General features: G+C 52.7%; 2 protein-coding genes across 4 annotated transcripts in view; one reads left to right on the forward strand and one right to left on the reverse strand.

Annotated features, from left to right (window-relative positions):
• Positions 1–2443, forward strand: part of BAZ1B (bromodomain adjacent to zinc finger domain 1B) — a 29952-nt gene extending 27509 nt beyond the window's left edge. The window contains exon 19 of the mRNA XM_083588306.1: positions 608–2443. Coding sequence (XP_083444432.1) covers positions 608–977 — 370 coding nt within the window. The 3' untranslated portion in view covers positions 978–2443. The remainder of the gene's footprint in view (positions 1–607) is intronic.
• On the reverse strand, positions 1646–11763 carry FZD9 (frizzled class receptor 9). 3 transcript variants are annotated; one of them, XM_083588685.1, is made up of 3 exons: positions 7294–11763; positions 6135–7034; positions 1646–5901 (listed from the first exon to the last, which is right to left on the reverse strand). In XM_083588685.1, exon 1 carries the CDS (start codon positions 11652–11654, stop codon positions 9843–9845), a length of 1812 nt encoding a protein of 603 aa, XP_083444811.1. In that variant the 5' UTR covers positions 11655–11763; the 3' UTR covers positions 1646–5901; positions 6135–7034; positions 7294–9842. The 3 variants fall into 3 exon arrangements, with proteins under 3 accessions (XP_083444811.1, XP_083444809.1, XP_083444810.1); XM_083588683.1 differs by having other exon boundaries at positions 1646–7034; XM_083588684.1 differs by having other exon boundaries at positions 6135–11763.
• Between the last annotated feature and the right edge of the window lie 11683 nt (positions 11764–23446).

The raw sequence follows: 23446 nt of genomic DNA on the forward strand, positions 1-23446 counted from the left end.
AATATTAAAAGTCCAGTTGCAACCCTCAGCTTGTACAGTGGCCTTGCGATACGGTCAATTGTATTTTCAGTTCCTTTCTTAATGATCCCCAAAATGGAATTCACTTTTTCCACACTCCACTGGGTGTGTACTGAAACACTGGAAGATACTACCTGCGCAAATTGGGTAGAAAGAATAAGTGATCACTCAGTGGGTATCATGTCAAACAGAATAACTGGTGATCCAAGGGGAGTTCCTTTGTAATCCACCCCCACCCCCCAAAATTTCCTCAGCTGTGCCAACCCTTTCCTGCTTCCCCCGCCAGGAGGCTACAAATAACCAGCATTCTGTGCAGTGTTTTTTCAGTGCCTCACAGGTGCATGGAGATTCTTGGCTTTTTCAAAAGAAGAATTAGGCTCATGGCCTAGTGGTGGGGGACGGGAGAGGAGAGGGTTCCTTTCTCTGCCTCTTGCGCCTTGATGGTGACTTTTTCAGGGAGTGTTAGTCTCTGACCACTTGGACAGTAGAAACAGGGAGGAGTGGCTGGCGAGGGTCAGGCCAAGGCAGCCTTTGGGCTGATGCAAGTGCTGCCCTAGCTGCCCACTAACCCCATGGCCTTCCTTGGCAGGGAGCCGGTGACCACTGAGGAGGCGGAGGATTACTTTGAGGTGATCAGCAGCCCCATGGACTTCCAGACCATGCAAAGCAAGTGCTCGTGCGGCAGCTACCGCTCGGTGCAGGATTTCCTTTCCGACATCAAGCAGGTCTTTGCCAACGCAGAGCAGTACAACCAGAATGGCAGCCATGTCCTCTCTTGCCTGGAGAAGACGGAACAGTGCTTGATTGACATGATGCACAAACACCTCCCTGGCCACATGTACTCGCGACGGAAACACAAGCGGCCTCTGGCCCCACCCAGCCAGGGACTGGAGGAGGCGGATGGGGACAGCGACCCCGAGGCACTGGAGTACTCGAGGGGGCGGAAGAGGAAGAAATGAAGGGCCGCCCCCCCTCCACGTTCCGGACGGGATGCGGTTGGAGCCGGCTATGCGCAGGCTGCAGCGAAGGGAGCTGGGAGGCAGCAGGGGCCACCTGGCTTTCCCTCAGCTCGCTCTAGCTTAACTCTCAGCAACTTCCTGAAAGCATTTGATCAGCCCTCGACTGGGAAAGATGGCTTAGTAATTCCTCAGCAGCAGCACAGGCAATTCTTGCAGGTTTTTAGAAGGCAGGAGGGCCAGGGGGATAAGTGGAGCGAGTCCCCTCTAGCCTGGGCACAGCAGGGGATGGGACGAGGGTCTCCTGAACCACAATGGTCACTTTCCTCTCCTCTGCAGTCCTGGCAGCCAGGGACAGGTCCAGGCTGCCACGCTCCACTTTGGATGCCCAACCCCATAGGCTGACGGATTGTCTTTCTTGACCAGCCCTCTTGAGCAGAAGAAGAAGCCGCCTTGGAGGGCGGGCAAGCACTTACTTTTCCAGAGTGACTCCCCCTTTTTTTCACCAGCATCTCTGTGCAGACCAGCTTTGGGGGTGCTTGTCTCTCTCCAGCCTCCTTATTTTGGATGCAGCAGAGGGAACGTTGCTCTCCCCACCCTCCGGCCTCCCCTGCCCCAGGAGCAGAGTGTGATAAATCCTGCAGAGTTTGGCAGGAGGAACGCTGGTTCTCTGACTTTCAATCTTTATTTTTTTCTCTAGTTAAGATTCTTGTTTCCAGCAGTGACCTTGTACAAAACGCCTTGTAAGATACAGTCGTCTTTGCTCTGACATGTACTGTACAGTTTATATGAGGATGTGTTTGCTTTATATTCCTTCCTCCTGGCCCCCTCTATAAACCACTTGTTTTTTCTTAGATAAAGTAGCTGGGAGTTGGCCCAGGGAACCCATTGGGGTTGTACACTTCGTAGCTTCGTTCTTCCCTCTTTTCCTAGCCATACCCCATCCAGCCTGCCTCGTTCGTCTCCCCTTTCCTGATGTTGGAATCTGGATTGGGTCAAAGGAGGGTCTCCTTTGCACAATAATCACCCAGGTGAAGAGGCAGCTCTTTTCTGCCTTGGCCACCTCACAGTCTTCTGTTTTGACTTTCCTCCATTTCAAGCAGCATTTATTTCCCCACAACCTTTGAATTCAAGGCTGTGGGATTGCAAACAAGGAATTCTCGCTCTCCTAGAAACGGGCCCTCCCTGGCCACCGTTTGCTTCTCCTGGGGCATGGGAGGATGTGGTGCTGAGGACTCCAGCCTGGGCTCTAGCACTGACAAACACACCTCTGGCGTCACTTGCAACCTGCCCACTTTCTCCCCTTCAGTTTTCGTTCTATCAAGCCCTACCAACCCCATCCCTTTCCAACCTCCACACGATGAAACATTTTTGGACTATGTTTTTTTAAAGAAAAGGTTGTTTGTTGGGGGAGGGGGGAATTCTGCTAAGGGCTGTACTTGTAATAAATTGGAAATATAAAAGCAAAACTTGTTTTTCTTCCTGCCTGTATTTACTGGTCTTTCTAGGGTCTGAGAAAATAAGCGAAATGAAATTTATAGCCTGGCTGGAGAGGGCAGGGTGGTGGTGTCTTTACTCCAGCATCTCTTTACTTGATGAAGCCTGTGGCCTCTGCCTCCCTTCTCTTCTTCCTTGGCTGGGATGGTTCTAAGGAAATGTTCTGCCTTGGGGATGGGGAACCTGTTGTCTTCCCAACTCCCAGCAGTCAGGAATGAGGAGAGCTGCAAGTCATACAACAGCTGGTAGGGCCCCAATTAGCTGCCTCTCTTCTAGCTGCAATGAAGGGCTTTTGTGCAAACCCAGCTTTCTCAAACCAGGAGCCTGGAGAGGGGCTCTCAGTGGCAAAGCATAGACATGTGGCATTGGAAGGGTCACCTAGTTAAGGCAGCAATCGCAACTAAATAATCCCTGGCAGATGGCCATCCAACCAGTGTGGAGCTTTGCTCGTTGGTTCCTGCGCCACAGGGCTGCCTGCTGCATCAAGGAGCTGCCTTTGGGTGGGCTACTGTTAAAGTTTGCATACAAAAGCACACAATGAACAGCTGTGTCCACAAATAGGTTGATTCAGAAGCATTGACTTAAGGCAGAAAGAAGCTGTGCCTCCCACCCATCCCTTCATCACCTTGTCTTCACCCAGGCCAGAGACCACCAGGTCTTCCAAAAGCACCACTTCTTCCAGGAATTGCCAGTGCAGCCCAGGACCCACCACCCAGGAGAGTCCCAAGAGAAGTTAGTGTGCCACTCTGGTGAAGAATTAAGCTTGATGGGTGAGGTGAGCAGCATTGGTGGAGCCTCTCATGATAACGGGGGGGGGGGGGGTGTTTAAGAGAGAAGCCACTTAGTGCTAGCCCCATTTCTAGGTAGCAGACAGCTCCATCCCATTTTCATAATCCTGCCCTCCAGGAAGCCTGACTTCCCCAGAGGTGGGAGGGAAAGCCCCTGAAAGCTCCTCTGGCAAACAGTCTCCACGCGCAAACCATCTTCTCTCCAGGCTCTGATATCCAGCTGCTTTCATGGGGCTGTGAGAGGGAGGCGGGCGGAAAGAGAGCTTGTGCTTGTGGCTGCCAGAGTACAAATAGGCCATTTATGAGGGCCAATTGCAGAGGGATTGCAGACCACCCTTGCTTGGCTCCACATGTACACACCCCTCTTCTGTCTGGGCTGAGATACAAATACAGAATTGGTGCCTGCACTTCTGCCGGGATTACTTGGTATGAAATGAGGGACCTGGTTCTTGGCAGTTTGCTTAAATGCCTTCAGTGAGAACTCTAGAGACCAGCAGCCTTGTAGGGTTGAGATTTATCAGCTGTACAGCTTGAGCATCTGACCCTCAACCCATAACAGGGTGCTCTGTAGGTTGCAAGGCTTGGCTTGTGCTGTGCCTGAGCGCAGGAGCTGATGCCCAAGACCTGACCTCCCATTATACTGATTGGATTGCCCAGCCTCAGCCTCAAACCACCTCGCAGCCGACCTGAAAACAACGCTCCACTTATATCACCAGCTGCCTGTAAATACGTGAAGCTCTTTAAACACTGGAAAAGTTACATCTTCGAATGCTAAATGTGGTATTTAAAGAATCTGCCAGACCACAGTCCTTTTTTTTAAAAAAAGGTTTATTCAATTAATTTCTTGCTCATTACCAGTTAGCATCACTCCCTCATGGGGGCACGTGGCCCAGAGAAGGTAGCTGCCTATCTTGTTTGCAGCCTGGCTTCTTCACGCGAGCCACCTTCCTTTTGGGTTAATTTAATCTTTGAAGCTGTCACGGGTGTTTGAATAAAGATCTTGGCATGCCCATTAAAACTTTAAAGTGATGTGATGTTTCTGTGTTTTCTGGGCTAGAAGGAACTTAGTGGTTTTAGTCTAGGGAAGCCAGACCCCCTGTGGGAAAACTCCTCTGATTGCTTGGGGTCTATGGGATCAAGGCACTGCGGTCAAGTTGCGAGATCTGGCTCTTGAGGAGCTTGGGTTCAGTTCCTGCCTCTCCCATAGACGTATATAACTTCATTTCTGCAAAACGGGGAAAGTTGTGGCCTACATCACAGAGGTGTTTACAGGAACAATCAAAACTGTAAAGTGCTTTACATACAGAAGGGCCCTAGAACTGGCTGCTGATGATGAGAAACAAGCACCTGTTGCGTTTTTCAAGAACAGACTGCTTCAAAATCCCAGCAAATTGTATTGCTTGCATGGATGGCTGGGCAGGGAGGATTACTTCATCTGATCTGAGCCAAAAGGGGCTTTGTGCTGCAGGCTGAGGGATCCGGCAACTGAGCCTCCTCCACAATTCAGAGATGGGCTTCGCTACCGGTCTTTGAACTTTTGCTTCCAAGCCTACATTTCTCTGCAGCTAAAGAAGCCCCAATTTGTATAACTGGTCATATACATGTACAAGTGTGTTCATTTCTTCCTCTGCTTTGCTTGCAGCAGCAAAAATGTTGGGTGAGGGGTATGCAGAGTGAAAAAGTTGCCTGCAGCACCTCCTACCTCCCTTTTCCACGTGCTGCACTGCATACTGCTTGCTCCCAACTCCCTGAATTTGTAGCTTTGACATATTTTATTTCTAAGCAGGAGCTTCTTTCTGAGACGATCAAAGGAATCAAATGCAACACAAGACCTGTGCCACCTAGCTTTGGCCACATGGTGGCCTGTCTAGCAAAATCGGAGTGCAACACTGACTGCATGTTCTGTGTCTGGAATTTCACCCCATTTTGCAGCACACCCACCCAAAAAAAAACAGGCGTGGGAAAGAATTTTTCACGGAGATTAAAGATGTTTGAGAAGCCCCTCTTGTTTCAGCTCAGCCCTTGTCCAGCCATCTATCTAGATCATCGGTTCTCAAAAGCCGCCAACCACTTGAAAATTGCTGAGGGTCTTGCTAGACCACTTATTTTTCTGCCTGTTGCAGCAAAATTCAAAATGCAATAGAACAAATAATAAAAATACAACTGAAAAGCCAAGTGAATATTCAGCACACTGGAAGGGGCATCTCCTGTCTTCAAACCACACATCCATAGACACACCACGGCCCACTGGTGGTCTGCGGACCACACTTTGGAAACCCCTGGTCTAGGTAAGTCTCATATTTCAAGTGGAGGTCCTCTCTCTAGGAAAGTTGTGCCCAAGCCTGGATTCACCATGTTGGCCCAGGAAACCACCTGATGTAATTTACCACTACTTTGCAACCCATCGGCTAGAGAAGCCGATCTCAAAAAAACATTGTGCAATTAAGAAAGTTGTCTAGAGCGTCTTCTAATTGCCTCTGCCTTGCATCCTCATACTGAAGGGATGACACAGACCCTGTGAAGCCTTTGCCCTCTGGTGCCACTTTTAAAATTTATTAAAGAAATCAAGCCCTGCTCCCCACCACCCTGGAGAGCTGCTGACAGTCAGTGTAAACAGACAAAGGGTCAGCTTAATTTACTAACTTTGGAACACTAAGGCGAGTCTCCTCGGTCATGAAATTAAAGTAACATAACACTCCAAAGTCTCAGGGGCTGCTGGGATTTATAGTCCAGATGGATGGGGTATAAATATATGATGGTTATTATTAAGAGGTTGAAGAGCAGAAGGCAGAGCCAAGTGATTCTGGCTCCCTTGGGTGGCAAGAAATCCAACAGAACTACCCCACCCCACTGTCACCATCACATCTGGGACCACTTGAGGGAAGAGGGACGTCTGTTTTTGCTGCCACAGTGCAAAGCATGACAACCGAGAATGCAACACACATCCAGAGCATCTGTGCACATCCATTGTAGGGCGGGGGGGGGACACCCCTGTTGGAAGCCCATCTCCAGGTTGACACCATTAAAAACTCTCCTCACTGGCTTAGCAAGGAGTCACATGCCCGCTTGCAGCTGGCACCACTTGGGTGCCCTTCCTGGTGCTGCCCAGGAAGGCCACTCTCTGCAGGTGTCACTAGCACTGCCCCCCTGCCTTCCTGGCAAAACTTTGCTCTTTCCTACCCAGAGCAGAAGGACGGGTGTCCCTCGGATGGCCTTGCCCCACAGTGCTGGTTGCCAGGTGTTGCGCCCCTGACCCAGGAAGAGAGCTGGTTATCCCAGTGGCATTTCCTACAGCTGGCAAAGGCAGGCATGTGTGAGCAACAGGCAGCACGAGAGCTCCTCTCTGGGGTTAAAAACCCTTGGCAGCCTGGCTCCGCATCAGGTTTCGCCAACCGGGTGCCTTCCAGATGTTTTGGACTACAGTTCCCATCAGCCCCAGGGAGCGCAGCAGTATTATGACCCCAGAGGCAGTAGCAGCCGCAACCCAAAAGAAACTGGAGGGCTCCAGGTTGTTGAAGGCTGCTCTGCGTAGCTCCTCTTCCCAGGAGACTGCCTCATCCAACCCCATTTGCACTTTACTCCAGTATACACTCCCAAACTGATGGGAAAGCTGTTAGCTTGAGACCACCTTCCGCAGGCAAGAAGCTCAGGCACCTGGTTCATTCAGCGCCCAGCATGGAGAGGGGTCAGCAACAGGCAGCCCCTGGGCCAAATTGGGTGCCTGAAGGATACCAACTAGCCCTCCTCCCATCACCAGCATGGAGATGCGATTGTGCTAACACATGGGTAGGTAAACTAAGGCTTGGGGGCCAGATCCAGCCCAATCGCCTTCTAAATCCGGCCCGCAGATGGTCCGGAAATCAGCGTGTTTTTATATAAGTAGAACGCTTTTATTTAAAATGCATCTCTGGATTATTTGTGGGGCATATGAATTCGTTCATTCCCCCCCCCCAAAAAAATATAGTCCAGCCCCACACAAAGACTGAGGGACAGTGGACCGACACCCTGCTGAAAAAGTTTGCTGACCCCTGTGCTAACAAGACTTGAGGGCTTGGCATGATCCAGTACCTGCATCCAAGTGGTTTCAGCTGCCAGATCAGGCCCAGGTTCATCCAGGCCACTCAGAGGCTTACAAGCAGGACATGAGAACAAGAACTTTCCTCTGCTGGTGCCTCCCAGCAACAGGCAATACCCTGGCAGACTGCCTCTGCATCTGGAGGTTCTGCTTACACACCCGGATCAGCAGCAGCCATTGCTAGCAAACCTCTTCTTTTCCATGAATTCGTCTATCCTCTTTTTCAAGCTAACTAAGCTGGTAACCATCACAGCAGGGGTGGTTTTTGTTTGCCTTCCAATAAATTTTACAGGGAACCCTGGCCTCTAGTACTATGGGAGAGGGAGGAAAAATCACTCCCTGCAGCCATTTCTCCTGTTTGTACAAGATCTTAGTCATGCAGCCCAGAGCTTTCCAAACTGTGCAGCACGCGACATGTTAGTGTGTCGCCTGCAGTGTGTAGGTGTGTGGTGTGAACGCTCCTCCTGGGGTTGGAACGGAGTTAGTTTAACCTCCGGTTTGCTAGTAAAACCAAGCTTCTGTGTCGCAAAATGATGCATGTCTGAAAAGTGTGTCACCAACATGAAAAGTTTGGAAAGCTCTGATGTAGTAACACATGTTTCTGTACACACATGGCTGCCCAGCTCTCCTTCACCCCGCCAGCTGGTGGCTAAGCATCCCTGGGCAAAGGAGTCTGGAGCCAGAATCAGCCTGGAAAGGTCCCATTCCCCCCAGTTCCATCACTCAAGGGGGCCGGAACCCCAATTTCTAGAGCCTCCCCCTTAGGTGGAAGTTGGGGAACCCAAATTTATTATGGCAGATGGTTTTGCGGGCTTCCTCTGATGCAGGACGGACCCCCCTTCTCCTTTCCTCAGGCCTGCTGGTGCCCTTAGCAGCGCCAGAGAAGACTCCAGTGAGCTGGAGGCGCCAAGGCCAGTCACCTGGATGGGAGGGGAGCCAGGGTGGAAAGGATTATTCATCTGCAGGAAGGCCTGGCTCCAGGCGGGGCTGGAGGGCGCCAAAACCAGCACTGGGAGCTGAGCAGCTGACCCAGGCAGCCCGGCAGAGCAAGGGGGCTTTGCTCAAAGGCTGCCCTCCACCCCAGCCCCGCTGGCTGCTGCCAAATGATCCCTGCAACCCCCACCCCACCAGGCCCCCTGGCTCGCTCAGCAGCTGGCTTCTTCTTGGCTACTGGCCAGAGCCTCCCTGGGGAAGAAGGAGCTCCCTGCCCTCCTGCTGTGGTGAGAGGCAGGGATGGGGGCCTGGGGAGTGGAAGGGGGCTTTGGGTGGTGTTTCAGCAAGAAGAGGCCAAGCCCATCTGCAATGGCATGGCAGCCGGGTATGTGGGAAGTCACTGCTTCGCCACCACAACCACAACCGGGCACTATATGGAGGTGGGGGCTGGCGACCCACACTCTCCTAGCTTCCCTGGAGCTCTTGAGACATTTCACCAAGCCCAACGCCTCTGAAATGTCCTGGGCCAACGCAACACAGCTTCTCTGGATGCCGGCTTCTCGGTTGGCAGAGAGCACCGGAGGCAGTCGCCTTTCCCCAAGCCCCTGGCAGCTGCCCCTTCCTGGATCTAAGCGGCAGAGGAGGCTGAAGGTCACTGCATGGGCAGGCGCTGGGGACTCCCGAGGGGGAGACAGGGGGTGGGCTGCTGGGTGATGACTCGCACAGCCTTGGCACAGCCAGCTCAGCTTTGTCACTCTCCAGCCAGGCTAAAAATATTTTGACAGCCTCCCGTCCTTGGCCTTGGCTGTGCGAAACAACTTGTACAAGCTCCCCAACTGGGCAGGGGGTGGTGCTGGGGTGGGGGACAGGGAGGCCTCCCCAAGGCAGACCAGCCGTCTCCCCACGCTGGTGGCAAGGCCTAAAGCTCAGGCCGGCTGTGAGAGGATTTGCCCCGCTGCTCTCCTTCTTGCAGACATCCAGGCTCCCCCGCTCCCAAACTCTCTTCATCCCCCACCTTCCCTCCATGCTGCGCTTGGAACAGCTGTTTCCAAAGCCTCCTGAATTCCTGCAAACAGCATCGACCTCAGTTGAAATAACACAGCCAGGTTTTATTGGGGATTCTTTCTTTCTTTCTCTCTCTCCCCCCCCACTCCCTCTTTTTCCATTTCTTTCAGCTAATGGATTTCTTCTTTAAAAAAAAAAATCTAAAATAAATTACAGAATTAAATAAACTTGGACAAATGCTCTCTCCCATCTCGCCTCCAAAACGAAACACTGAAATAGTTGGCTGGGTTTTGGCAACGGAGGTGTTCAACCCGCAAGGCTGGGAAGCAGAGCTATATATATGATTGGGGTGGGGGGGTTGGAGGGAGGGAGGGGGGGGGCTTCCATGAGCTGCTCTCTTCAGACCCACAGCCTAACAAAGTTGCTCCCCTGCCCTCCCCAGATGCCCACAAACAGCCACTCCTTCTGCCTCCCACCATCTCCCCCCACCAAGAGATTCTCGGGAGCTCCTTGCTCCTTGACCTGCTACAAACTATGTGCACGGCTGTTTCCTGGAGGCCCCAACCTGCCTCAGACGTGCGTCGGGTTGTCCAGGTAAGGGTCCGTCTTGGTCATGTGCAGCACCACAGCAGGCACCTTGTAGTGGCAGTGGGTGCCCGTGCAAGTCACCCCGCTGCAGGGCTTCCCTCTAGTCCTGCCCCCCAGTTTCCGGTTGCAGAGGTTCTGCCAGGTCTGCAGGGTCTTGGAGCTCCACACCCAGACCCCACTGGTGATGCCCACCACCAGGGACATGAAGATCTTGAGCATGAAGATGGCCACAGTGGGCACGGAGGCCTCCAGGGTGCAGTCTAGGCTGCGGCGCCCGGGGAAAGGCAGGCACCCGTGCTCCAAGGCCCGGAGAGTCCAATACTCCACGTTGAGGCGCTCGTAGAAGTAGCAGACGATGACGCAGGTGGCCGGGACGGTGTAGAGGATGGAGAAGACACCAATCTTGACCATCAGCTTCTCCAGCTTCTCCGTGTTGGTGCCTCCCGTCTTCATGATCTTGCGGATGTGGAAGAGGGCGACGAAGCCAGTCAGGATGAAGGAGGTGCCCACTACCAGGTAGCAGGACAGCGGGATGAGGACAAAGCCCGTCAGGGCGGCCACGTCCAGGCTGGCCACGTAGCAGAGGCCCGTCAGCTCGTCACCGGCCACCTTGCGCATGGTGAGGATGACGATGGTCTTCATGGCGGGGACCCCCCAGGCGGCCAGGTGGAAGTAGCTGCTGTGCGCCTCAATGGCCTCGTGGCCCCACTTCTTCCCAGCTGCCAGGAACCAGGTCAAGGTGAGCACCACCCACCAGAGGGACGAGGCCATGCCGAAGTAATAGAGCAGGAGGAAGACCAGGGTGCAGCCCGTGCTCTCCAGGCCCTCCTGGATGACGTAGAGCTGCCCGTCCTCACGGTCGCATGCAATGGCCTCTGCGCCGGCCACCGAGCGGATGAGGAAGGCCACCGAGTAGACGTTGTAGCACATGGAGAGGAAGATGATGGGCCGCTCCGGGTACTGGAAGCGCTGGGGCTCCAGCAGGAAAGTCAGCACTGTGAAGGCGGTGGAGGCGAAGCAGAGCGTGGCCCACACGGCCATCCAGATGAAGGCGAAGTCCTTGTCGCGACGCGCCCAGTACACGTCCACTCCCGGGGAGCAGCGCGGGGCGCACGACGCGCTCTTGGCCACGAACTGGAACTTGTCGCCGTTAGCGCACGGGCCTCCCGGAGCCGAGCCGGGCGGGCTGCCTGCCGGAGGGGGCCTGCCCTCGACGGCGGGCCGGGCCGGGCGAGGGGCCACCGGGAGCATGCCGGCTCCGCGCTGGGGCTCGGCGGTGGCGTTCTCGGGCGCCTCCATGCACAGCGCGTGCGGGTCGTGCTTGGTGGGCAGGCGGGCGCAGTCGAGCGCCTCGGGCCAGCCGAAGTGGAAGTGCGCCATGATGGGCGCGCAGCGCTGGCGCGCCTGCTCGCACATGGGCCGGCAGGCCGGGATGCTGCTGGACACCTGGTCGGTGCACATGGGCGCGTAGAGCGAGCACAGGAAGAAGAGCAGGTGGCCGTGGCAGCCGTAAGCCACCAGCGGCGCGAACTCGTGCAGCTTGAGCGCCGCCTCGCCCTGGTGCTCGTGCCCCAGCAGGTTCGGCATGCGCGTCAGGTTGTAGCCGATCCCCTGGCACATCGGGATCTCGATGGCCTGGCAGCGCCCCGAGCCGCGACCGCCGCCCAGCCGCTCCGACGCGTCGTACGCCCCGACGCCCGCGCCGCCCAGCAGCTCCAGCGCCCGGGCGCCCGGGGACGCCGCCACCAACATCGCCAGCAGGACCCGCAGCGGCAGCGGCAGCAGCCCGGCCATGCCTCGCGGCGACGACCACGACCACGGAGCCGGCCGCCGCTCCCGATCACCGCCACCGCATGGCGCGTCACCAGCTCCCCGTGCGCCCACACGGCCGGCGCTCCGCTCGTGGGCGCCTCCGCCGCGCCAGCAGCGCCGCTACACCCTCGGGAGGCGGGCCCGGCGCCGGCGGGACACACCCCGCGCGGGGCGGAGCGCGGGAGGAGGAGGAGCGGGAGGCGGCAGCTGCTCGGGCAGCGCGCCTCCCGGGAAGCCGCGACGGGCCGGCGCTCTGCACGGGCTCAGAGGCGCTGTCGGCTTCCTCAAGCCGGCTTGCACTCTGCTCTGCCCCTGCCAGCCCATGTTGTTTCTTCCTTTCTGCTGCTGCCAAGGGTGGGGAGAGCCATTGGGGCGGGAGCCTGACACGTGAAGCGGCATTGTGTGAGTGGCAGAGCGAAGACACGGCCAGGTCGACGCAGAGTGGAAGCTCCGCCCGCACTATCGACCTTCCCTCTCATCTCCCTGTCTCGAAAAGCACCAGATTCAGTTTGTGGGATGTTTGTGTGTCTGTCTCTAAGGGCGCCCCTCAAGGTAGTCCCTCGAGGGTCCCAGTTAATTTTTGGAAGTGGCTGAAGTTTTCGTACTCCTAATCCAGGGCCGGCCCTCTCCTTGGGCAACTGGCCAGTTGTGCCATGAGAAACGAGCAAATTGTGAGTTGGCTTCTCTCTTTACTCCCAGGGAGAGTTGCTTGTGGGGTTTTCTCTCCCCTGGGTGCCCAAATGATGGAGCCAGGCATGGGAACTTTGCACCCCCTGACCTTGGGAGGGGTCTGTGTGGCATTTGTGGTACTGCATCAAACAGGAAAATGCCACCTTGGACCCTGAAATAAAACAGTCCCACTACACGGGTGTAAGTCAAACGGTGACAGGAACCATTTCTTCCCTAGAGTTGGAGGCAAGGTTAGGGGGCTAACCAGGGAGTGTTAGGAGTGAGATGGTGGGCAGCCCACTAGTGGCAGCAGAAACCTAGAGAGATCTGCCCCAAGGAGCACAGATAATGCAGCAGGGAATTTTGTGCAACAAACTGGGAAGGAATGCCATTCAAATCCCTGCTTGCTATCTAGATTTGCAAACTTGTGCAGGAGAATGAAACCCAAAAGCACCTCCTTGGGTGCAGCTGTCATGTCAAAAGCCACCCTAGGTCTTCATTTAATTAACCAAATTTATATACCACTTGATTCCATCTATAAAAAAACTCAATCTTTGCTTCTGCAGGCCCCTATAAAGCAGCCCCTCAGGCTTTAAGTGAGCCCAAGGATCCTTCTGAGAACTCTTGAAGCAGCAAAATAGATCTCTGTCTCTCTTTCTCTGGGATTCTTTCTAAAAAAACACCCTCTTCTTGACCCTCAGGAAGCAGAAGACTGCATCAGAAGGACAGCCAGAGACAAGCAGAGGGCCGTTCCTCTTTCCATGGGAAGGGGAGGGGGTGGGTGGGCATGTTTAATGTATTAGGGCATCTTTAGAAAACGGCTTTGAAGATGAAACAGCCTCTGTTTAAGTGCCTGGGACTATTATGTATGTGTCACACGTAGGCAAGAACCAGGGAGATGCCGGGATCTGCTCAGCAAAAGCTGATCATAAACAGAATATTTAATCACCAGCCTGCCCCTAACAGGCCTCCTCCTCCTCCTCTTAGACACAAATAATCCAGCAAAAATGGGTGACTCCCCCTCCCAACACAGCTGCACTGATTGAGGGGATGGTTAGGAGAGCCCTACTTCTGTGATATGGGGGGCTTTTGCACCCAGCTCGTGACACAGATGGTCCCCCCATGGCTCCTGTCATTTCAGGGATTCAGAGTCCTTGCCCTTGGATCTCTCCTGAGTCGGTGTCAGGCTGAAAGCGACACTGGCCTGTGGAACTCATGGCTGCATGAAAAGGGAACACACTGCCATGTGCACAGGGTTACTGTGTGGGAGGTTCTATACTGTGTGGGATGTGTAGGATGCAGTGCGACCTAGAGGCTGAGGTCCCTTCACCCCCCCATAAAATATTTGAGGGGGTCAGCCCCCCCAGTTGATGGGCATTGCCATACAAATGGCATGTGTGTGCTGCCTCATGTGATTATGTGGGACAGGGCTTACTTGGTCCCCCTTATTTTATTCAAGTTGGCACCCCTAACAGCCATCATGGCTAATAGCCATCAATAGCCCTCTCCTCCATGAATTTGTCAAGTCCTCTTTTTAAGTTAGTGGCCATCACTGCCTCCTGCAGCAAAGAGTTCCAGAGTGGGTTGACACCCAAGCTAGGGTTGCCATATTTCAGGACACCCTGAAAGTTGTTGAGCTTTTTTAAGACAAACCCCAAAGTTGTTGAGCAAAAAGACCATGGTTTTTAAATTGCAGGTAGGTAGCCGTGTTGGTCTGCCATAGTTGAAACAAAATAAAAAATACATAAACTTAGTTGGTCTCTAAGGTGCTACTGGAAGGAATTTTTTTATTTTGTTTTTAAATTGGATTGCCTAAGATCCAAATCAAGGAGCCACTTTTCAGACACCCCCCCCCCATGTCAATCCCGCCTTTGAAATCCCGGTAATGTCTGGGAAAATCTGGACGTATGGCAGCTCTAATCCAAGCAATAGCTCAGCTGTCCCATATGGGGATTGAACCTGCAACCTTGGCATTATCCGCTCCACGCTCTAACCATCGGAGCTATCCAGGCTGACTGTTTGACTACCCATGCTGAAATCTGGACCTTTACAAATAAAGGGCACCAAATATTTAACTTGGTAGGTTAAACTGAAATGCCTCACAGTTTCCACTAAATCACACCTGAGCACTCCAAAATGCTGGGGTTGGGGAAACTCTGGTTTCAGCCATCCCCATCACCACACTGATTTTTCAGGTGCCTCCCTGGTCCAGTCTCACCAGAAAACCTCAGATGTGGCCTAAAATCCAAACTTGTGAGGCTGTGAGATGCCCTTTCACTCAACATTTTGGTGAGATGGCAGAAGCTGGATCGCTTGAGTCTGGGTCCCACAATTCCCACAGATGGCAGAAAGTCAAGAGGTCCGTTTGCGCTCTGGATTCAATTGCTTTGTGCCATTACTTCTGTCTGAAATAGCACATTAAAAAGTACCGCAAAAATAAGTGGATCTCGCACAGGGGAAGAGAGAGGGGGCATCCTTTCATTGCCTGTGCATGGTTCCCTCTAGGAAGAACTGGCTACCAGCAGCAAAGGCATCTCTGCCTGTTGGACGGATCCCAGAGAAACACGTCCGGCTATGTTGATTTCAAAGCCTGGTTGAGTGACTGTGGCAGCTGTCAGAGATCCTGTGGTGTCCACTCCACAGGCACACACAAAAGGCACCATCTCAGTTCAGGGGAATGCAGTTTCCTTGAAGAGAGAGAACAACGGAGACCAAGGACACCTTTTGTTATAAGCTGTTTATTCAGAAATCTGCAAGTCAAGCAGGGAGCTGAGTAAGTGCGCTGGCAGGTGGGCAGGGCAAGTCTTTTGAAAACACCTAGGACACCTGATGCTGGGGAGCAACTGAGGACCTGCTTTTCTCTTGCTTTCTCCAGTCAGATTCAAAGATGGCGCCATCCCATGGATCAGGTGGGATGGATAAAGTCATTCTTTCCCGCTGAAAAAACTGGGTCCAAAAACATTCCTGAGTACTTCATGCAATGAAGATAACATTGCAAAGATAAACACTATTTGGGGGGGGGGGATTGGAAAACCACTATTAAATAATAATAATAATAATAATAATAATAATAATAATAATAATAATTATTATTATTATTATTATTCCACAGACAGGGACTCAAGGTGCCTTAAAGCAACACAGAAGAAATACTAAAAGCTAAGCACGTATGAAAGATAACCATTAAAAAGTAATTAAACTCTAACAGAATTAAAGCAATTTAAAAATTAAAATGGAGAGACTAGAAGCAGAGCAGGGGTATTAAAAGTCCTTTCCTTAAAAAACCAACACAGTCAGTTCCCAAAGACCTGTCTTCACTTGCTGGCAGAAGGACAGCAAGGAGGGAGCCAGTCTGACATCGCTAGGGAGGGAGTTTCAAAGCCTTGAAGCATGCTCTGGTTTCAGCAGGGGTAGCTAACTTGGTCCCCTGCAGATGTTGCTGGACTGCAAAACTTCCCATCCCCCTTGGCCATGCTGGAGCGAATGGGACTTATAAGAGCCCATCCACATCTGGAGCCCTGGGGCTGAATGTGGGAGACCTAGGTTCAAATCTCCGCTCAGCCATGAAACTCACAGGCCAATCACTGTCTCTGGGCTTAAGCCTACCTCACAGGGTTGTTGTGAGGATAAAATGGGGGAAAGGAGAGAATTACATGCGCCACCTTGACCTTTTGGGAGGGGAAGAAAAGGTGGGATATAAATGTGATTAATAAACTAATAAGCCAGGGCAGTATATTGCCACAGGAACTAAATAAATAGAGACGTTTCAAGCATGGCAAAATATGTCAGGTCTGTCTTTCCCCTTCTGGGGCTGGAGATGGTATCTCTGAAGTGCTGCATTGCAGGGGGTTGGACTAGATGACCCTTAGTATCCTTTCCAATTCTATGATTCTGATTTGCCTATGTGTATATTGAAGAGGGCAGCAGACGAGCACTTCTGGAGCCACAGTGTCCTGACAGGTTCTCTGAGTCTATTGGATGTTTCTCTAGGAAGCTGCTGGACTGCATCACAGAAATATTGCAAGTCTCTCCAGTGACAGCATTCAAAGGAAACCACCCCGGGGAATGTGCTGGGACCCCTGAAAACCACTATTCACTCTGGAGACTGCCATGCATGTAACAATGGCATAAACTTCCATGGACTGGAGTGAGGAAGCGCTTCCACTAGTCTTTGATCTTCTAGCTGCTGGAGACCAACCCTCTCTGCCCCTCTCTGAAAGTTGTGCGTCGCTGAGGCAGGCAAGAGTTAACAGGCTCCTGACGACACACAAACACAAAATGCATGCCTTTTAATTTAATTTAGCTTTAATATGTAAAACTGTTGCTCTTGGCCAGAGGCACCAAGGCTTGGCCAAGAGTAATCATGTGGCTTTCGGAGTCAATGCACGCTTTTAAACTCGCAAGTCAGGCTATCAGGCAGGGCACAGAGTGGTGGGCCATCATCATTCATACGCAACACATCCCCTTGGGACCCTTTCAAAGGGGCTGCTCCCCAAATGCATGGGTGGGGGGTAGGAACCCAAGGCTGAGGGAGGTTGCTGGCCCCCCTCCCTTGCTTGCTGCCAGGCTACTAACCCTTTTCATCTGGCTCCAAATGTTAACTGTCTCTGCTCCTATGTGAGTTGCCCTATCCTTAGGCAGGAGCCATCTCAGAAGGAAGCTGGCCCTATGGCTGCTGGCACACATCTCCAGACACATCCTGGCTGCTGGGACAACACCAGGAGGCCCCAGCCAGACCTAGTAACCCGCTAAAAGGGTGGTGGGCAGCAGGATGAGCTGCGGGGCTTGCAGGGAAAACAGGGGCAGCAAGGGCTCCTGGACTGTACCTGGGGCTGAGTGTGACCAGCCTCACTTGTGGACACTCCTTCTTTTACACACTTGCTGTTCGCATCACCGTCCATCTCTATCTCACCACTCAGAGGCTGTTTCCAGAAGCAGCTTTTCTTCCTGCCTCAGAGCCCCTGAAACCAGCTCAGCCTCTGAAGACAAAGGTTGCCTCCAGACCATCAAGCATTTAAAAAGTGTGGGACAAACAGGGAGACATATAAGCCCCTTAAAGCAAGTCAGGATGAGTGCAGGATGGATGATGCTCCTTGCCATATAACTGCTCCACAGGCAAATCATTGCCTTGGGGCTGATAGGATTGCAGTCCAAAGGATCTGGAGAACTTCAGGTTGGGAAAAGGTGCTCTAGAGAGGGTCCTGGCTGCATGTACAACCCGTCTCAGGGGAGCAGCCCTGTTTCTTGCTTGCTGAAATGGCCCCTTTCCCATCGGCAACCCTCCCTTTGCCAGGCCTGGAAGTCTTTCGGGGAAAGGCAAAATGCTCTCGGCGGAGGGACAGATCACCTTTCTTCATAGCCCTGGAAGGGATTCCAATATCAATAGACAGAAGAAAGGAGGCATAGAACTCGGATGGGGAGCCTGCCCAGAGTCCTTTTGGGATGGAAGGGGCAGCAGACGCAGGCAAGGCTGTATCTCAGGAAGCCGGGAGACTGTGGTTCCTGGCGCCTGTGCAGCAGCTCACTTCCTCCCTGCCGGTTGGACTTGGAAACCTGCACAAGGAAAGGAGGGAAGATTGGACCAGGAGGCATCCCGGCAGAGCCATGCGTTGGAGTTGAGAGGAAGGAGGCCGAGCCTCTTCCATCTGCCTCCAGCAAGCCTGCAGACTGAGACCCTTGTGTTATCCAGCCCTGCTCTTTGCCCCCTTTTGACAGCGTCCTGAGGAATGTTGGTGGGAGGAAGGAAAAGAGGGAGGCAATAGCACAGTACAAGCAGAAGCAAGGTGGCATGGCCAGAAGAGGTACCAGAAGGCCAGAACCAAAGGATGGAAAGGCTGTAGCTCAGCTGCCTTGCATACAGGAGCTTCAGTCTCCCTGGTGGCATTTCCAGATAGGGCTGAAAGAGACCTTGGAAAGCTGCTGCCAGTCAGTGCAGACAATGCTGAGCAAGAAAGACTCCAAGGGTCTGACTCAGTATAAGACAGTTCCCATGTTTTCCAATGAGATGATAGTGGCAAGCAACAGAATGCCAGGAAGAAAGAGACCTATGAATAAGAGGGGTGGGGTGGGGTGTATGGGGTGTTGGGGGAAGGGTGGTACTTCTTCTGGGGGACACTGTGTGCTTCTTCTGGGGTAGTTTAGTCCCCACCCTGCACTCGCCTGTGGCTTCTAAAAGCTGTCAGCATGAGACAGGGGCACACCCCAGGAACGGTTTTGACTGAGCAGCTAAACCAGAGGAGAGCCAATGGGTCTCAAATCCTTGGAAGTTAGGGTTCCAAGTTAGGGTTGCATGCGAAGACAGGCTTTAGAACATTGAGTGACGAGACCAACAGTGGGCCCAATGGCCAAGAAGGTGGTGTCTGAATGTGCTGTAGAGGGAAGTGAGGGGCAGATGGGGCTTATCAACCTGGGAAGGTAGCTCATCTAGAAGGAAAACTCTGGTCCTAAACCTCTGCTACCTTTTGGGATGCCTTCGGGAGCCAAATACAGAGTGGAGTCCCTAAGATGGTGCCTTGCATGCCTCCTTCTGGCAATTCCTGCAGCCAAGCTAGCACCAAACATATTGCTTTGACTTCCTTTGGACCACATCAGCGAGGCCAAGATGGGGGTCTTGTCAATTGGGCAGCCCAAGACCTCTGTATACACTGTGCCCCAGGGAGGTCACTTTAGTGCTGGTAATGCAGCAGTTTGACACACACACCCCGAGCCACACTTCATTGTTTCTCAAGACAGATGGATGCCAACAAAACAAGGGGGGGAGAGGACTCTGGGCCAGGCATCCAAAGAGGTGATGATAATGGGGAGGACCTCTGCATTTTACATATCCATTGGAACAAACCTGCAATGACTTCGTGCTCCAAGGCCTTCAAATGTCCCATCTGAGACAGGATATAAAGCAGAGAGAAGCCATCCCATCCTATTCCATCTGCCTGTTTTTGGCCAGCCCCCTGCCTACACCCTCTGCCTGCCCTCCTGACTTAACAAGGATTGGCAGCAACCCAGTGGCAGAAAAGCTGTTTCGCATGCAGAAGGTCCCAGGTTCAGTCCCTGGCAGCATCTCCAGGTAGGGTTGGCCAAAGGACCTCTGCCTCAATGGAGAGCCATTGCTGCCAGCCAGGGTAGAGTCATTCTGACTCAGCACGAGGCTCAGCACAAGTCTGACTCAGCACAAGGCTGGTTCCTATGACTTAACTTGGCCAACACAGATTGATGCCAAAGATTTGTTGAGTCTGCAGGGGAAGGAGGAGCCCCGCCACCCAAAAGAGCCTGGCTGCTCCAACTTGGTGGACAAGAGTTGGGCAGATGGATAAAGTTGGTGGGATGGCCCGTCAAGCCAGCCCCTGAATGAATGCCTGTGATGGCACTCCAGACCCCTAGCAGCCCAAACCTGCCTCTAGGGAGGAGCTTTGCCCCTCCAGAAATGTCTGCACCTGCCCCAGCTTGAGCTGCATCCATCACGCTCATAGCGAGGGAGCTCTAGCTGAGGTGGAAGAACTTGTTCAGATTGATCCTTGGGAGATAAATTTATCTTCCTCTGGAATTTCACAGAAATAGATGGAGAGGCTGGGAGGGGTTCAAGTTTCAAAGGGCTACTACCAGAGGCAGTGCTCTGTGAGGAGCCAGCAAGCTTATGCAGAGAAGGAGGGAGGAGGAAGGAAGAGAAAGCAAGGATCCCGAACCCAGAAGGCAAGGCAAAGCCACAATAATCTAGGGCAGTCAGGTGCCCTCCCGCTCTTCCGGACTACAACTCCCATCAGCCCCTGGGCAGCATGGCTGTGCACTCCAATTGGTCCCAGTATCTCATAGGATTACAGTGGTACCTTGGGTTACAAACGCTTCAGGTTACAGACTCTGCTAACCCAGAAATAGTACCTCAGGTTAAGAACTTTGCTTCAGGATGAGAACAGGAATCGCATGGCATCGGCACGGCAGCAGCATGAGGCCCCATTAGCGAAAGTGGTACCTCAGGTTAAGAACAGTTTCAGGTTAAGAATGGGCCTCCAGAACGAATTAAGTTCTTAACCCGAGGTACCACTGTATATAATTGTAGAGCTGCAAGGACCCAAAGGGTCATTTAGCCCAATCCTGTGCAATGCACAATTCACAGCTACAGCTGTGCTGGCTGGGTCAGGTGGTCCAAAAGTGCTGGAGGGCTCTGTGGCCTGGCCTGCATGTGCAGCAGAACACAATGGCAACCTCTCAGCTCCAAGACTGTGGGCTGGACTACAGGTGTGTGTGTGTTTGTGTGTGTGTGTGTGTGTGTGTGTGTGTGTGTTTAGAGTGTCAGCTAGGAGCTGGGAGACCAGGGTTCATATATCCCACTCAGCCATTAAGCTCCCTGGGTGTGACCTTGGGGGCCAGTCACTGCCTCTCAGCCTAGCCTACCTCACAGGGTTGTTGTGGGGAGAAAATGCAGGGGACAACTGTGTATGCTTCTTTAAGCTCCTTGGATGAAAAGGTGGGATAGAAATGCAATCAATCAATCAATCAAACAAACAAAATCATCCAACAGTCTGCAGTCCTCTACCATCACCCCATCCTACAGCATATGCAAGATAAACCTTTGAGAAACAAGCACACATTCCAGGCAGAGCTGAGATTTGCTGCCTCATCAGCTTTGTTCTGTGCCACATAAAACAAACAGAGAAGCTTTTCCCCAAAAGATGATACTGGGGTAGGAAAAACTGCACCGGTGGATTTCCTGCCTGCCAGAGAGAGGCGCCTGACAGTACAGAATGGCTACCCAGCTCAACTCCAAATATTGCAGAACAAAGCTACTGCTTTGCTGGACCCAAGCCACTCCATTGGCCCTTCCAGGAAAAATGTCTGTGTCCAACAGGGGAAGTCGAGTGCTTCTGGGAAACTCCAAATAGGCACTGCCAGTCAGAGTGGACAATACTGAGCTGGATGGACCAATGGTCTGACTCGGTATAAGGCAGCTTCCTTTGTTCTTGGTTCACAGCTCATTCTCTCAGCCGCAGCGTTGCAGCAACTCCAGGGGTTAATGTGGGACGGAGCATGTTGCCTGAAAGGGTTATCCTGGCTGCAAAACACACACCGTTAGGGCAGCTCCAGGCAGCTCAGGTGGTTCTCTGTCCCCTCGGCCAGGTGTTCCTCATGGGAGCCCAATGAGAGGAGAACCGAGTGCAGGACTTTGCAGCTCCACCAGCCATAAATCCAAGCTGCCGTTATTTTTATGCCAGGGGGCGTGTTAAGCTCACTGGCATTTCCTGTAATGTCCTGGCACTGGGAAGGAAAGCTGAGCTGGGAGGACAGCTTTGGAAGCAACGCTAGGCTGCCCTGCAGAGATCAGGTTCTCTGTGGACAGGCAGGTGGCAGGACAGGTAAACAAGAGGCAGCAGCGGCTCCAGCAGCACCTGGGAACAATGATGTGGGGCAGGGAAAGAAAGAGGTGATCGGAAAGAGACTCTGGGGCAGAAGGAGGGCAGAGGAATAAGAAAGCCCAGTGGCAATTGTGTGCTAAGCAAAGGGACCTCTTACATTTCCTAGTTACCTGAATTTCACAGAAAACAAATGGGGGTCCAGATACCAGTGTAAAGAGTTTCCTGAAGCTGCATCAACCGCACACCTTTCCAACTGCACAGAATACAGAGCATGTTTCCATACCATGCATCCCAGTCCCTGGGAATGGTCCAAACTGCTCTCTGAGATGTGGGGCCTAAGAAGGATGATAGAGGTTCCCTGAGTATGGGCAGAGTGCCTCTCAGCTGCCCAGTTTCTGTTGGACCCTAGAATTTATTCCACACCTGTAAGAGGTCCATCATTAGCCAAGATGGGCCCCAAATGTTCTTGCTTTCGGCATCAAGGTTCTTGTGCAACTTTCTGAATTGTGGAAGTGTGAAATCTTTGAACTCTTTGGGAGCAAGATTTGTTTGTTTGTTTCATGAAATGTACTTAATTGTAAACAACACCAACAACCCTCACGCGGTAATTTGTTTATTTATTAAAACAGTTTCTATACCACCTGATTAGCTGAATTCTTGCAAGGTGAAAGTCCTGCCTGTGGATGTTTCCTGGGTCCAGAACTTGTGACAAGAGGAAGGCAACAATTTCAAAGAGGCATAGGTTCCAAAATGTTATGCCAATGGTCTTTGTGCATCCCTTCAGGGATTTGCTATTACGTTGGCTCCAAACAGAGCTGGTCTTCTAAGGAATGGGGCAGATGGACTTTGCACTCCTAAAGCAGTTGCAAAAATCTGTGTTGAGAACCTAAGAAGAGCCCTGCTGGATCAGGCCAGGGGCCCTTCTAGTCCAACATCCTGTTCTCACAGAGGCTGACCAGCTCCTTGTGAATACCAGCAAGCAGGACCAGAGCACAAGAGCCCTCTCCCCTCCTGTGGTTTCCAGCAACTGGTATTCAGGAGCATTTTCCTGCTCTCCTGAAATAGCCAGCAACCTTGGACATTTCTGCACCTGGAGCAAAAAGGTAAAGTCTGACTCCTGGTTTCCCAGCCCTGAAGTGGAACTTCTTTCTCTTAAAAGACCTTTGGAGGTGAGAAGAGGCCATGAAAAGGGGCACCCAGTCCTCTGGTTTGCTGCTCCTGCACAAAGAGACCACTTAATTCTGCCAGCCTTGCTTTCCTGCCACCTCTGGCAACTCAGGGAGGCCCTTTTCTTCCACTCTTCCTGTGCGTTATTAATAAAATGAGGAATAAACAGGGGGCTCCGAGTCAGGCCGGAGCGTGTGCAGCTGACCCCTGGCTGCTGGCACAAGGCACCCCCTGGTGGGAAGGGGCCTTGGTTTTTTTCAGCCACATCAACCCCCCCACCCCAGCCCACCCCCTTGCTGAGGCTGTGCTGAGAGGCCTCTCAGTATTCCTGTGTGCAGCAGCAGCAGCCTTAGTAATTCTAGCAGCTGTGAGAGCTAAATTGGGCAGGAAGGTCAACCTGAGCCATTCCCCTTATACACTGCTTTGTATGCAAAGCGCACCCCCACCCCCCAAAAAGAATCCCTAGAGCTGTAAAAAACGCTGCAGGACAGAGCCAGACCAAGGCTGCAGAATCCTTTGAGGCAGCCTGCTGCGTTTTTTACCTTCCCAAGGTAGAGCTCCATTTCCTCGCCAGCCAGCCCCCCCCCCCAGCTG

This window comes from Podarcis filfolensis (assembly GCF_964270895.1).
Source record: "Podarcis filfolensis genome assembly, chromosome: 15".
Lineage (NCBI taxonomy): Eukaryota > Metazoa > Chordata > Lepidosauria > Squamata > Lacertidae > Podarcis > Podarcis filfolensis.